This window comes from Podarcis raffonei, chromosome 17 (assembly GCF_027172205.1).
Source record: "Podarcis raffonei isolate rPodRaf1 chromosome 17, rPodRaf1.pri, whole genome shotgun sequence".
NCBI classification, from domain to species: domain Eukaryota; kingdom Metazoa; phylum Chordata; class Lepidosauria; order Squamata; family Lacertidae; genus Podarcis; species Podarcis raffonei.
The window spans coordinates 33,034,239-33,047,867 of NC_070618.1; the positions used below are offsets into that span (position 1 = coordinate 33,034,239).

The following is a 13,629-nucleotide window of genomic DNA, read 5'->3' on the forward strand; positions in this document are numbered from 1 at the left end:
TGCTCAGTCCCGCTGTATAACAACACAGGCTAGAAAAGTGCTTTGTGTAAGCAACTTGAACTGAAAGGTGGTGGTGGGAATTCAGGGATGCAGAATTAATGAAATTGGAGCCCAGCCACGAAACAGGTTAACACCCTGACTCTTGGGAAAAGTTAAATAAAGGATATTTAATGACCACAAGCGCCCCCGAATCATTCCTCCGGTTAAAACTAGTCCAAGCAGAGAACAAGCATGAGAGAGAAAGCGGAACCTTGAGGTAACAGTGCTATGTAGAAATCACACCCTCATTACAGGCCCTTGGGGGTAATTATTATTATTTTTTATATCAGCTTTGCAAAGGGATCATTACCCTCCCGTAGAAATGAGCCATTTTTCCAGTACAGCAATCCTGGTATCTCATTAAAAAGCATCAGGCTCAAAGCAAACAAACCATCACATGTCATTTTCATTTTAATAGGGGGAAATAATTATTCTCACAGCCCAAAACGTACATAAAAGTATCTCATAAAATAAGAGCCTGGTTTCCACCAAGTGTTCAAAACGAGGTGTGTGTGTGTGAGAGAGGTGCTGATCAACTGTTCGATTGTTAGCCGCCTACAGTGTGAAGGAATGTGAAAGCAGCAGAATACTCTAAATTTAAAATTGAGAAACAAGGTAAGAGTTTGGGGTGAAAGGAATGCTTCTGAAAGGCAACTGATGCCTCCTTGGGGCTCATCCAGACTCCCTTTTGCACTGCGTTTTCCAAGAACAGCTCTGCTTGTCCCAAGTCCACGTTCAAGTGGAGTTTTTCGTCCCGCTGCTTTCCCCAGGGAAAGCCAGAGTTTGCTGCTGAATCGGAATAGCAATTTGCAGAAAACCCAATCTACCTCATCTACTTTTGAAACACATTTCAACTCCATCGTTCCCACTCCATTGTTCCTTCTCCAAGATGGCTTCAAACCTCAGACTCTGACTTCTGTGGAATAAGGCTATCAACAGCACTCTCTGTTTTGATTGGACAAAGCTTATTCTATACTCTGTCCTTGTTTCAACAAACTAATTTTGGATCTCTAGAAATGGGGCTTTGGTGGGCTGGGAGATGGGGGCTCAAGGTTTTAGTAGCCAGAGCTGCCTCCTCCTTCCCTTCAACCATGATGTGCTCATGCTATGTCTGTACAGTGGTACCCTGGTTCTCAAACACCTTGGTTCTCAAACAACTTAGAACCCAAACACTACAAATCCGGAAGTAAGTGTTCCGGTTTGCGAACTTTTTTCAGAAGGCAAGCGTGCTGTTTTGAGTGTTACACTGAGGTCTGTCTGTTTTTGCAATTTATTTTGCGTTTTCGTGGCTGTTTTGTTTTTGTGACTGTGTGGAACCCGGTTCAGCTACTGATTGATTGATTGATTGTGCGACTGCAGTACTGTACATTGTTTATTGCTTTCATTTTATGGGTCAATGGTCTCGTTAGATAGTAAAATTCATGTTAAATTGCTGTTTTAGGGGTGGTTTTTTAAAAGTCTGGAACGGATTAATCCATTTTGCATTACTTTCAATGGGAAAGCGCACTTTGGTTTTGGAACAGACTTCCAGAATGGATTAAGTTTGAGAACCAAGGTACCACTGTATGAGCTCCAACTGGAGAACAAACTGTGATAGTCTCCCCTGTAAGAGTAAGCAACAGTCAAGTAGGTTTCTCAGTTTTCTTTAAGGCACGGTAGAGGGGGAACTGTGTGCCTTGGACCTATGTGTATCTCTCACGCACTGGCCAAGCGGGAGTTTCAATCTCTGCTGTCCTCCTCCTACCTGAAACCTTGGAGAGTCACTTGGCATCCATCTGTCTCAGGAGACCATGGAGAGGTTTGCCTTCAGTGGTGAAGTCAAACCATTTGAGAAATACAGCACCTGCTGTGGCTGTAGAGACCAATAATGGAAGAGATATGTTTTGTTGCAGCTGGGGCAGATGCGCCATGGCATTTCATCTCTCAACGCTCCTCCCAGTGGTTATTCCTCCTCTGGTCACTATTATGGATGCAGGACCTGACTGCTTGTTTCCAGGAGCTGCGGCTGTCTGCAAGATATTCCTACACAAATGCAAACGCAACACTCTGGCTAATACCGTATTTTTCGCTCGATAACACGCACCTGACCATAACACGCACATAGTTTTTAGAGGAGGAAAACATGAAAAAAAAATTCTGAATGAAACAGTGGATGTATCATTTTTGTGCTTCATGCTGCGGCCACAGACATGTGATTTGACGGTGAGTTTGGGGTAGCCCAATGCAAAGATCCAGAGGATCCATGTGGATCCATGCTTTGTAACCACGTTTTTGTACCATTGCAGCCCCAGGCAACAGTGGGTGCGTGATTTTTTTGGTGCAGGCTGTAGCCATGGACATGCTATGTGATCTGATGGTGAATTTGGGGTGACCCAATGCAAAGATCCTGAGGATCCATGTGGATCCGTGCTTTGTAACCATGTTTTTGCACCATTGCAGCCCTGTTTTTGCATCAGATCATTGCTATGTGATCTGATGGTGAATTTGCCATGGACATGCTATGTGATCTGATGGTGAATTTGGGGTGACTCAATGCAAAGATCCTGAGGATCCATGTGGATCCGTGATTGGAACCACGTTTTAAGTAGGGAGGGAAGGAAAAACATAGAAGCGACAAGGAGCACCGAGAGGGGTGTGCAGAGAAGCAGCTGGCTAAGAATGCAGGAGAGGGGTTTTACCGGAGGGAGGAAAGGAAGGCAAAAGTCCCCCCCCCCACAAGCCAGCCAGCTCTCTCTCTCTCCCCCCCCCCCAACCTGCATGTTGCCTTCGAGTCCCAGACGCACGGAGAGGAATTAGAAGGAAGGACGCTCTGCTTTCCACTCTGCTTGCCTGGAGGGGAGGGGTTTTCTCTGCTCTTTGTTCCGTTTGAGCAAACACAGTAAGGAAACAGAAGCGGGTGGGCAGTAAGACCCTGAGGCAGAATGCAGGAAAGCAGCAGCTTCCTCCTTTCAAGGCTTCCCTTCTCCGGACGATTTGATATTTGCCTGATTTTTGCCTTCACTCGCGCTTGTCAGTTCCAGGGACCACACATTCGCTCAATAACACGCACAGACATTTCCCCTTACTTTTTAGGAGAAAAAAATCTGCGTGTAATAGAGGGGAAAATACGGTAACTGTTAGTAAATATAAGAAAAAGCCACTTCAATATGATGTATATATCATACAACACATCTCACAAAATATACAAGTAACTACAAGTTGTTATATATATTAGAGTCAAACAAAGAATCAATGAATAACAAGGAATGCCAAGCCGTCTCTCAAAGGAAGACGTCTCTCAGAAGTCTCAAAAGGACAGTATATCTGGAATAGTTCAACTGTTTGGGAATAAAGTCTTCATCAGTGAATAATTATCAATGAAATATTCATACTAGTGGAGATCATGCAACACAGGGGTTTGTGTTTGTTCAGATATTCCTACACAGCAATGTTGATATTGCCAGCCTTCGTGTCTCGTTGTAACAGTCGTGGTATGGAAAACTGAACTGGATGAACCAATGGTAGAAGGGAGCCTCCTATAAGCTGCTGTCACAGGATAGGAGTCCTTTGTGGAGTACAGGCATCCTCCCACTTTTGCACGATCGACTATGCACAGTGCCGGGAAATAAACAGAATCATACCAGGAAATGGAAGGAGAGAGCGGAAGAGTCCTCATGGCTCATGAGGAGACCCTCGAAGACCAGAGGCACAGTGGGGCTTTGTTTAGGCTGCCAGTGTGGTGCAGTGGTTAAGAGCGGTGGACTCGTAATCTGGTGACCTGGGTTCGATTCCCCGCTCCTCCACATGCAGCTGCTGGGTGACCTTGGGCCAGTCACACTTCTCTGAAGTCTCTCAGCCTCACTCACCTCACAGAGTATTTGTTGTGGGGGAGGAAGGGAAAGGAGAATGTTAGTTGCTTTGAGACTCCTTAGGGGTATCAAATCCGAACTCTTCTTCTGCTTAGCCTCCCTATCAGCCGGCATGTGGGGTGGTGCAGCTGCAACCAACCACTTTCCAACGTGTCCTCCAGCTGGCCCCCAGAGCTTCAACTCCTAGATTGGAGAGCGGGAGAAAAAACTGGAGAGCGGGTTGGTGGTGGTGGTGTTTAGAGGCTTTTTAGAGAATGCTCCCCACTTACGTGATATTCACTTATTTCACTTATGCATGAGGGGCCCCGGAACCATCACATAAATGGGGGGGGGGCGTGTCTGTATTATGAACGATGCAAGACCAAAGCAGCTTAATAAGAGTTTAATGGTGCATCACCCAGTTTTGTTGTTGACTAGTTAGGTCTAGTTAGGTGTCTGTGACCCATTTTCACTTACAGGCGTACCTTACATTATTGAGCTTCACAGATATCGGTCCTTATGAGGATGCGGGGGCAGTAGCGGGCAGCTCAGCTGCTACTGCTGCCCCTCTTCTGACCATGGGAGTGGAGCTGGCCCAGGCTGGACTGGGTTTTTGCCCTCCTCCAGCTTAATAGACTACAGTACAGTGTACTTTTATATACACTGGGAAACAAAACTCACTTAATTGCCCTATTATCTTTATTTGGTGGTCCGTTATCATCTATTCACCATCGTTTGGCAGACTCTCCTGACAATGGTGTGGAATTAATAGATCTTTTTATAGTTTTAATTCTATTCATGATCGTTTTTCTATGTTTTAAGCTGTTCTTATTTTATCTGTAACCCCCTGGAGTCCCTGTCGAGGGAAAAGGCAGGGTATAAATAAATATATATATATAACGATGATAATCTCAAAATGGAGGCATCCGCTTTTATGGTGGGGACCAACCACAGACGTGAGAAAATATCAGAACTGGATAAATATTGCAATTTGGAGGTAGCAGTAGAAGCTGAGAAACTACTGTTGGCAGCCATGGTTAGTACAAAATGGTTCACTCTATCTTAAGAACTACAGCTGCTTTCTCACCCTTTATTAGAGAAATAGAAGGCCATAGTCCTAGGTCTGCACTGCAGGACACAACACATGTGTGTCATTATTATCAAGATACAGGCAGACATTAAAGTAAGTATGTTATGTACTGAGTTGAATAGGATTCAGAATGCAGCAGTCTGACTGGTCCTAGAACAATAGGATTCAGAATGCAGCAGTCTGATTGGTCCTAGAACAATAGGTTCCAGAATGCAGCAGTCTGATTGGTCCTAGAACAATGCAGAAGTATGACTGGTCCGCAGGAGCCACCCAATCCAGCTCCAGGTGGAAGTGAATCCGCAACCTGATTAGCCTACAGGAGAATCCCAGAATTAGCCAATCACGTGGGGCCCATTGTGTAAATAATGTATATAAAGCAGATATTTTAGGGGAACATTCATTCCTCACTACTATGAGCTGAATAAAGAGCATGAAATCCACACTTGACTCAGAGTATATTTCAAGGTACAAAACCGGCAATTCAGCTCAACAAATTTCACCAACCATCCTGCAATTGTTAGCTTCTAGTAAAAGATCAAGAGAAACGATTGGTCATTCTGAAAGCAAAAAAGAGATGCCAAATGGAATATTCTTTGGGTTGCTGCAAAGCTAAATCTAGTTAAATTGTCATGTCCACTGTCCCCTCAAACCCCGCTTTCCCGCTCATAAGAACGCAAGACCATAGAATCATAGAACTGTAAAGTTGGAGGGGACCATAAGAGTTTATCTAGTCCCAACTCCCTGCAATGCAGGAATATTTTTTCAGAGTCTGATGTGGAGTCTCATGCTATCCCAACATACGAGAATCACTACTGAATCAGGCCAGTGGCCCATCTAGTTTAGGGAAGTTATTAATGTTTCATGTTTTATCGTGTTTTTAATAGTCTGTTGGGAGCCACCCAGAGTGGCCGAGGAAACGCAGCCAGATGGACAGGTATTAATAATAAAATCATTGTTGTTATTATTATTATTACCCCGGCATCTTGTTCTCAGCTGAAATGTTGTCTGCGGGGAACCAGGGAGCAGAACATGAGCAAAGAACAACACTCTCCCCTCCCAGTTTCCAGCAACTGGTATTCGGAAGCACTGATGCCTCCAACTGCAGAGGCATAGCACAGCCATCATGACTAATTTATTAAATTTAAATTTATTTAACGTACTATCCTATACCTGCAGGTCTCAGGGAGGTTCACAGGATAAAATCAGAATATAAAACCACAAAGTATACAATCAAAATAAAGACAACCACCCAATAGCAAACACACACCCTACACACATTTTAAAAGGGCACAGGATGTCAATCAAATAATAGGTATTGATAGCCCTCTCTTCCATGAATTTGTCTAATTCTCTTTAAGTTGGTTGGCCATCGCTGCCTCCCGTCACGTGGAAGGGAGTTCCACAGGTTAACGCTGCCGCTGCGCTCTCCTGACTCCTTCCCGCTTCAGCGCGGACTCAAAGCGACTCAATGGCGCCCTGCAGGGCGCGTCCCTTTAACCTTTCCTATCTCTGTGACGATAACGATCAACAAAAGCAACTCTCCGTCGGCTGGCCCAAGCGCGCGATGACGTCACTTTCCAAAATGGGAGCCGCGGCGTGCAAAATGGCGGCGCCCACGCGACGCACATCCAAGATGGCGCCGCCCACGGGTGGGAGGAGGAGCCCGGCTCCCAAGATGGCCGCCCTCCTAGCTCCGAGCTGCTGGCGAGCCGGCTCCAAGATGGCCGCCCTCAGAAGCGTCCGGCTGGCCCTGGGAGGCGTCCGGTTTTACAACGCTCGGCCGCTGAGGCGGCGGCTCGGAGGGGTTTACCGGCCGGACCCCGAGAACTCTCGTACGCCGGCCTGGCAGCTGACGGCCGCCTACGAAGCGAAGGTGTACGGGCGCCATGGATCAGCCTCCGGGGTCGACCCGGCCGGACTCTGGCCCAGCCCGGAGAAGCTCCGGGACATGGAGGCCGAGGAGAAGGCCTGGTACCCGTCTCTGAGGGAGATGCAGGAGCGGCTGGACGCCAAGGAGCAGAGAGCCGAAGCCAAGCGGCGGGCGAGGTGAGAGGGGCTGCGGCCGAGGGCGCCCTGCTCCCCCCGGGTGGGGTCGGATAATATGGATAATATCGCTTAAGCCTTAAAGGATGGAAATAGTTCTATCGACGATTGGTTTAATTGATTCATGCGACTTTTAAAAATAATCTTTATTGCATATTAAAAATTTTCAAACATATATTAAACATTACATCCAAAGCTTCAAAACTAAAAAGAAAAAAAATACAGAAAGAGTAAAAATATGAAAAAAGAAAAAAGAAATTGATCAAGTACGCAAAGTTATTCAAAGGATACAAACGGAAATTTGATTACAGTATTCTATACTCCCAAGTTTCCAGAAAGAAATTACATTTATACTCCATCTTTTCTTTCTTTCTTTCTTTCTTTCTTTCTTTCTTTCTTTCTTTCTTTCTTTCTTTCTTTGCAGTCGCTTTCTGCAAAGACGTGATTCATGCGACTTATGCCAGGGTGTTTTTGCTTGTTTGTTCTTTTTTATTACGTTATTGTTCTTTTTCTATAATTTTTATTAAATTTTCTGTTTTACATTTTAGAATGTTCATTCAAACAACCTTAGCATATCAATGACTTCCTTTCCTCTCTTTCCATGGTTCATTTTACAAAACATAAATCCCTGCATATTTTATATAAACTAAACCATTTGGTATTCCATTATTAACATCCATCAAAACTTATTTATGCTGCTGAATTTATCTTAACGCTGCCCACGTTTTCAAATAAACACAGCTTTCCTCCATATATCCTGTTACGTTATTGCACTTTGTTGCTTTGTAAAAGCCGCTTTGGTATTCATTTGGGTGAAAATCAGCGTGGAAATGGAATAAATCAAAAGCAGCGAGCCGCCTACGAGGGTTGGACTACATGACCCTTGGGGATCCCCTGCCAAGTCTGCAATTATAGGATTCTGTGAAACTTTGGCAGGATAGCAATAGAACAAGTAGATGTGTTTGTATTTTCACATATGACAGAGTAGAAGGGAGAAGATGGGTCATATAGGACAACTTGTATTGTATTGTCACCAGAATTGGTGAAGCCATGAGAGAGGGCCAGTGCAAAAAATTTGCAAAAGTACAGGTGGCAGCACACATACTACAAAAACTATTGTATATATACAATAGAGGGAAAGGAGAGGGAGAGAGCTTCACAATTTTTATCATACTTAGGGTTGCCATATTCCCCCAAAGTGAAAATCAGGACAAAATTGTTGAGCTTGCTTTGGGGGGAGGGGGCGTCAAAGTTTTCAAAGTTGGGTGCCATTTCACTGACCGAAAATCCAAACATATGGCAGCCCAATTATGCATTATCTTCTTCCAAAAATATTGCAGAAAGCTGAGTATATTAGCGCTATTGCTAAACTATCCTCCAGGTTGGTAAAGCTGACGCAAATGGAAGTAGCCCAGGAGGGTGTCTCAAACTTAAGTGGCTAGACTAGAGAACAATAGGTAAGATTTGATATTGTAACGCGCATGGGAATAATATGAAATGTGCCTTCTAAGACTGGTTGTTGTAGGTAAGAAGAGGAACAGTATATACTTATTTACACAGGGCACAGCTGCTTACCTTTCTGTAAGGTGTCTTGGCAGTCAGTAAACAAAAATGTCCTTTTGGAAAGACATGAATTGTACGCTGAGGAAATGGGTCTCTGTGGTTTCTCGCAATGATAGACAACAGGAAATCTGATGTGGAAGGTACCACCCAGGCCACCTTTTAACTGGAAGGTGACACCAGCCTTCTGCCTGCCTGCTCCCAGTCCAGACCACACTGTGTCAGAAGTGGAGACAAAGGGCATTGCAAAAGACAAGACACTCAAAAGTATGCTGGGCCAGATATATTGTTGGTGTAGCCTTCAGCTGGTGCTAATTTCCCTTTCAATTCTGAGGACATTTAGAAGGAAAAGATTGATTTTGCTCACTTCCCTCAGTTGTTTCCTAATTATGCAGGTGACTTGTAGGCAGGCTTCAACAATTACATTTGCCCTAGCAAATATGGCATGGTCTCCTCTTGAACGCTGAGCAACGAGCCTTCCTCCCAACTTTGGTGTGCAGGGATCATCCTGGCAACTTCATGACAAGTCCTATCCCTTACTAAGGTTGAAAGGGAGGCTGGAGGTGCTAAGCCCTTGCAGCACCTTGGTCCTACAGGGTTAACCCAGCAAGCCGCCATCATTTTCAGATTGGTGGCAAGAGCTTCTGTGGCCGCACTCTGAGCTTGGCATAGCAGCTCTGACCCCATAGCTGACTGAAGTCAGAATACTCCCTGCCAGTCTGCCTGAAGGGTAGAGGGAGCTTCCTTTGCTCTTGGGTAAAGGTAAAGGGACCCCTGACCATTAGGTCCAGTCGTGACCGACTCTGGGGTTGCGGCGCTCATCTCACTTTATTGGCCGAGGGAGCCAGTGTACAGCTTCCGGGTCATGTGGCCAGCATGACTAAGCCGCTTCTGGCGAACCAGAGCAGCGCACGGAAACGCCGTTTACTTTCCCGCCGGAGCGGTACCTATTTATCTACTTGCACTTTGATGTGCTTTCGAACTGCTAGGTTGGCAGGAGCAGGGACCGAGCAACGGGAGCTCACCCCGTCGCGGGGATTCGAACCGCCGACCTTCTGATTGGCAAGTCCTAGGCTCTGTGGTTTAACCCACAGCGCCACCCGCGTCCCTTTGCTGTTGGGTAGAGGCACTTTTTTCCATCAAGCCAGCAGAGGGGAAGGCTCTGATGACCACAGTTTTTGTCTTCACTTGCAACGCTGGCCAAAAATTGTAGACCCTTGCTTTTAGGCTGGTTCCACATTTTCACTCACTGTGATCAGTATGCTGCTGCCCTCTGGTGAGCATTGTGAGTCTTAGCTGCTGCTACCTTGACCTTGGGGAAGGAGGTGGGAATTGTCCTCACAGTGGCCGCAAGATGATCCCCTCTACTCCAAGGCTGAGGTCCTTTGGGCGCTGAATTGCCAATCCACTTGGGGCATCTGGCCAATGCAGGTTGGAACAGAGAACAACTTAGCTTCCTTTCCATTGGACGCCTGAGGCCAAGGAACATCATCTTGGTGATTACCAGGGCCAGTCAAAATTAAGGACATCTGCTGGCGTAATTCTCTCCCTCCAAAGGCAAACCTTTGGACCTATTTGGGATGGGAATTGGAGACTGTATTTCAGTGGTTCTGTTCCTACAGGTGGACTGGTTCCATAACATGCTAGGGAACTGTTGCTCTGCCATGGCACTGGTAGTATGAAGTTCTGCCAGTATGAAGTTTATATCTCCCCCTCCCCCAAATGCTCTTTAACATTTATGTTATGCTTCTGAGCGAGGATTTAGGACTGGCTACCATCCTTTTGACTGAATTCAGGTAGGATACCGGAAGTTCTGAACAAGTATCTAATGTCAGTGGGTAAGGGCTAAAAATTGACTCACAGTCCAGATAAATTGGAAGTCCCATTGGTAGGTGGCTTGTCTGAACAGGGAGGTAACAGTCAACCTGTTCCACTCTTGGTTAAGGGCCAGTTTGCCCCATGGAGCGCTGTTACATATGGTTCTCACACTAAATGCACAGGTGGCACATGCAACGTAATGCACATTCGCCTGGCACCACCTGCAGTCCCTTCCAGATAGAGAGGCTGGCCACTAGTAACAATTTATGTTGCATTTTAAGACTCCTCTGAAATTTCAACTGGTGCAAAGAACACGACAGTTAGACTTCCTGGAAGCAGGGTCAGTCAGAATCCCTCTCAGTTATTTTAAAACAGTGTCAGTGGATTCTGGTTCATTTCTGGGGTCAACTCAAAAGTGCTGATTTTAGCCTATAAAGCCCTGTTAGGTTTGGGACCTGGGTATTGAAACAACAGTAGCAACAATCTGCTCTGTACGAATATTAAGAATAAGAATACAGTGGTACCTCAGGTTACATATGCTTCAGGTTACATACGCTTCAGGTTACAGACTCCACTAACCCAGAAATAGTGCTTCAGGTTAAGAACTTTGCTTCAGGATGAGAACAGAAATCGTGCTCCAGCGGCGCGGCGGCAGCAGGAGGCCCCATTAGCTAAAGTGGTGCTTCAAGTTAAGAACAGTTTCAGGTTAAGTACGGACCTCTGGAACGAATTAAGTACTTAATCTGAGGCACCACTGTACCTTTATTGTCAATGTACAACCTGTGTACAATGAAATTAACCGAGCCTCCCCCCCCCCAACACTCAGTCTCACTGCACTCTGTGTGCTTGTCGCACAACACACCAACCCCAAAAGTCAGTTGCACTATATTATTTTCCGTTCAGCAGCCTAATAGCCCATGGATAGAAACGTTTTTTTAGCCTGTTGGTACAACTGATTATACTTCTATATCTCCTGCCCAAGGGTAGAAGATTAAAGAGGTGCTGGCCGGGGTGTGAATTGTCCCTGAGAATTTTTCTTGCTCTCCTAAGGCATCGATCCCTTGCGATGTCATCTAGCAAGCTCAGGGGACAGCCCATGATAACATGTGCTGCGTTCACCACCCTCTGTAAAGACTTTCTGCCCGTGGCTGTCAAGCCAACGTACTATACCGTGATACAATATGAGAGGACACTTTCTATTGTGGACCGGTAGAACGAGGTCATCAATTGTTGTTTAACATTGTTCTTTCGCAAGACCCTGAGGAAATGGAGTCTCTGTTGGGCCTTCCTAACCACCTGAGTTATATTGTTTTTCCAAGTGAGGTCTTCACTAAGGTCTTCACTTCCCAGGAATTTAAAGGAAGAGACTCTCTCCACACATACACACACACACAGATATACAACAGGGTTAGTTCCCTTCTCTTCCTCCGAAAGTCCAACACCATCTCCTTTGTCTTGCTAATATTTAGGTGCAAGTTATTCTCTAGGCACCATGTAGATACTTTTTGAACCTCCCCCTGTACGCTGATTCATCTCCACCTGTAATTAGACCCGTTATGGTAGTATCATCTGCAAACTTAATAATTGCATTAGATGGATCAGATGAAAATTGCCCACACATTAAGATCATCCTCAAGAGGTTCTGCTCCAGTTGCCTCTGCCTTTGAACATATGGTGACTGGGAAAGAACCTTATTTATTGAGGTGTTCCAGCCTTGTAATGCTGTCCCAGGATGGCTCACCTGGTGCTTACCTTGTGTGAGTTCAGTTGCTGGGTTCAAACTATTCTAGTTGTCAGGGTTTTTTTAATTAAAAAAAAATAGTCACATTGACATACTTCTTGCTGTTGCTCCTGCTGCTTTATTGTGCCTTTATTACTGAGTTATTTATATTTTCATTTTTTTAAACTTAATGCTTTCAGAGTTTTTTTTAATTGAAATGTGAGGATTGAGTCATTTTAAATCAAAGAATGTGGCATGTCTTGAAGTATTCAAAGGGAGCCTGTATCTCTTTTTTCCAGCTTGTTGAGGAGTCTGCAGGTGTTTGATCTTCTGCTTTTGCTCTCTTCACAGAGAGGAGCACATTGCTGCCCAAATGGCCAAGATGCCAGAGATGATTGCAAACTGGTTGCGGGAAAAGGAGGAGCGCAAGACCAAAGAGCGTGAAGAGAAGGAGCGGCGGCAGATGCTACTGGCTGAAGCCCGTGAGCGCTTTGGTTACAACCTGGATCACCGCAGTGCTCAGTTCCAAGAGATGGTGCAAGAGATGGAGAAGGCTAGAAAGAAGGAAGCGAAGCTGCAGAAGAAGCAGCGAAGAGAGGAGGCTCTGGCCAAAAAAGCAATGCAAAGCGCACCTGTTGCCTCAATCCCAGACAAAGAAGGGGAGGTGGTTGCAGCAGACGCATCACATCAGGTCACATAGTCTGTTGGGGCTCTGAAAATGCAGACTCTGGACTGTGCATTGAGTTAACCTGGTGCAGAGGCCCAGTAAGCACATCTCTTGCAACCCTTGATCCTGCCTGAAGGTCATTTCCCAACTTTCTGACCACCGATGAGAGAATATTCAGGTGTTCTCTCCCTATCTCTCCAAAATGATCACCAAAAATGGATTTGGAGTAGCAAATACCTTTGCTGCTAATGCTTCTGAATTCCTTGTTGATGGATCCTGAGGGTGATGATGTCAAACTTTGACTTCTATCTTTCCAGTGCAGTAAACTACCCTCACTTACTAGCTGGCTGATGTGTGCAGTCACAGACAAATAAATGTACGTGGTATTTTTAACCTTGGTCTTCTATTTTAAATTTAACAGACTAATAACAGGAGAAAGAGCCCCAAACCTGCCAAGCCCACCATGTTGTCTATTTATGTTTGTATTTTGCCCTTCCTTCAAAGAGCACAGAGTGTTATCCTTGCAACAAAGCTGGAGAGGTGGGCCAACCTGTGGTTTCTTCCAAGGCCACTCAGTGACCTTCATGGCTAGGCAGGGACTTGAAGCTCTGGGTCTTTGTTTAAACCCAATTCCAGCTCCTGTGTCTTGATTAGTTGCTGTGTGTCCACCTTTTGAAGGGAGGCAAGAAAGTTGGCACTTCTTATGGGGCAAACGTGTCCTGCTACAAGCACACACAAACTTCAGTTGTCAATAGAACAAGTGAAGTTAGAGCTTCTCCCCATCTTATTTTAGCAGCTACTTTAAATAGCACTTGTGTGCTTATTTATAGTACCAGAGTATTCATGAGCAACAAGTCACAGTGAT

The 13,629-nt window shown here is 45.4% G+C and overlaps 1 protein-coding gene across 1 annotated transcript; it reads left to right on the top strand.

Annotated features, from left to right (window-relative positions):
* Positions 1-6,553: 6,553 nt before the first annotated feature.
* On the top strand, positions 6,554-13,157 carry GADD45GIP1 (GADD45G interacting protein 1). Its single transcript, XM_053371051.1, has 2 exons — positions 6,554-7,002; positions 12,449-13,157. Exons 1-2 carry the CDS (start codon positions 6,560-6,562, stop codon positions 12,795-12,797), a joined length of 792 nt encoding a protein of 263 aa, XP_053227026.1. The 5' UTR covers positions 6,554-6,559; the 3' UTR covers positions 12,798-13,157.
* The last annotated feature ends 472 nt before the right edge of the window (positions 13,158-13,629 follow it).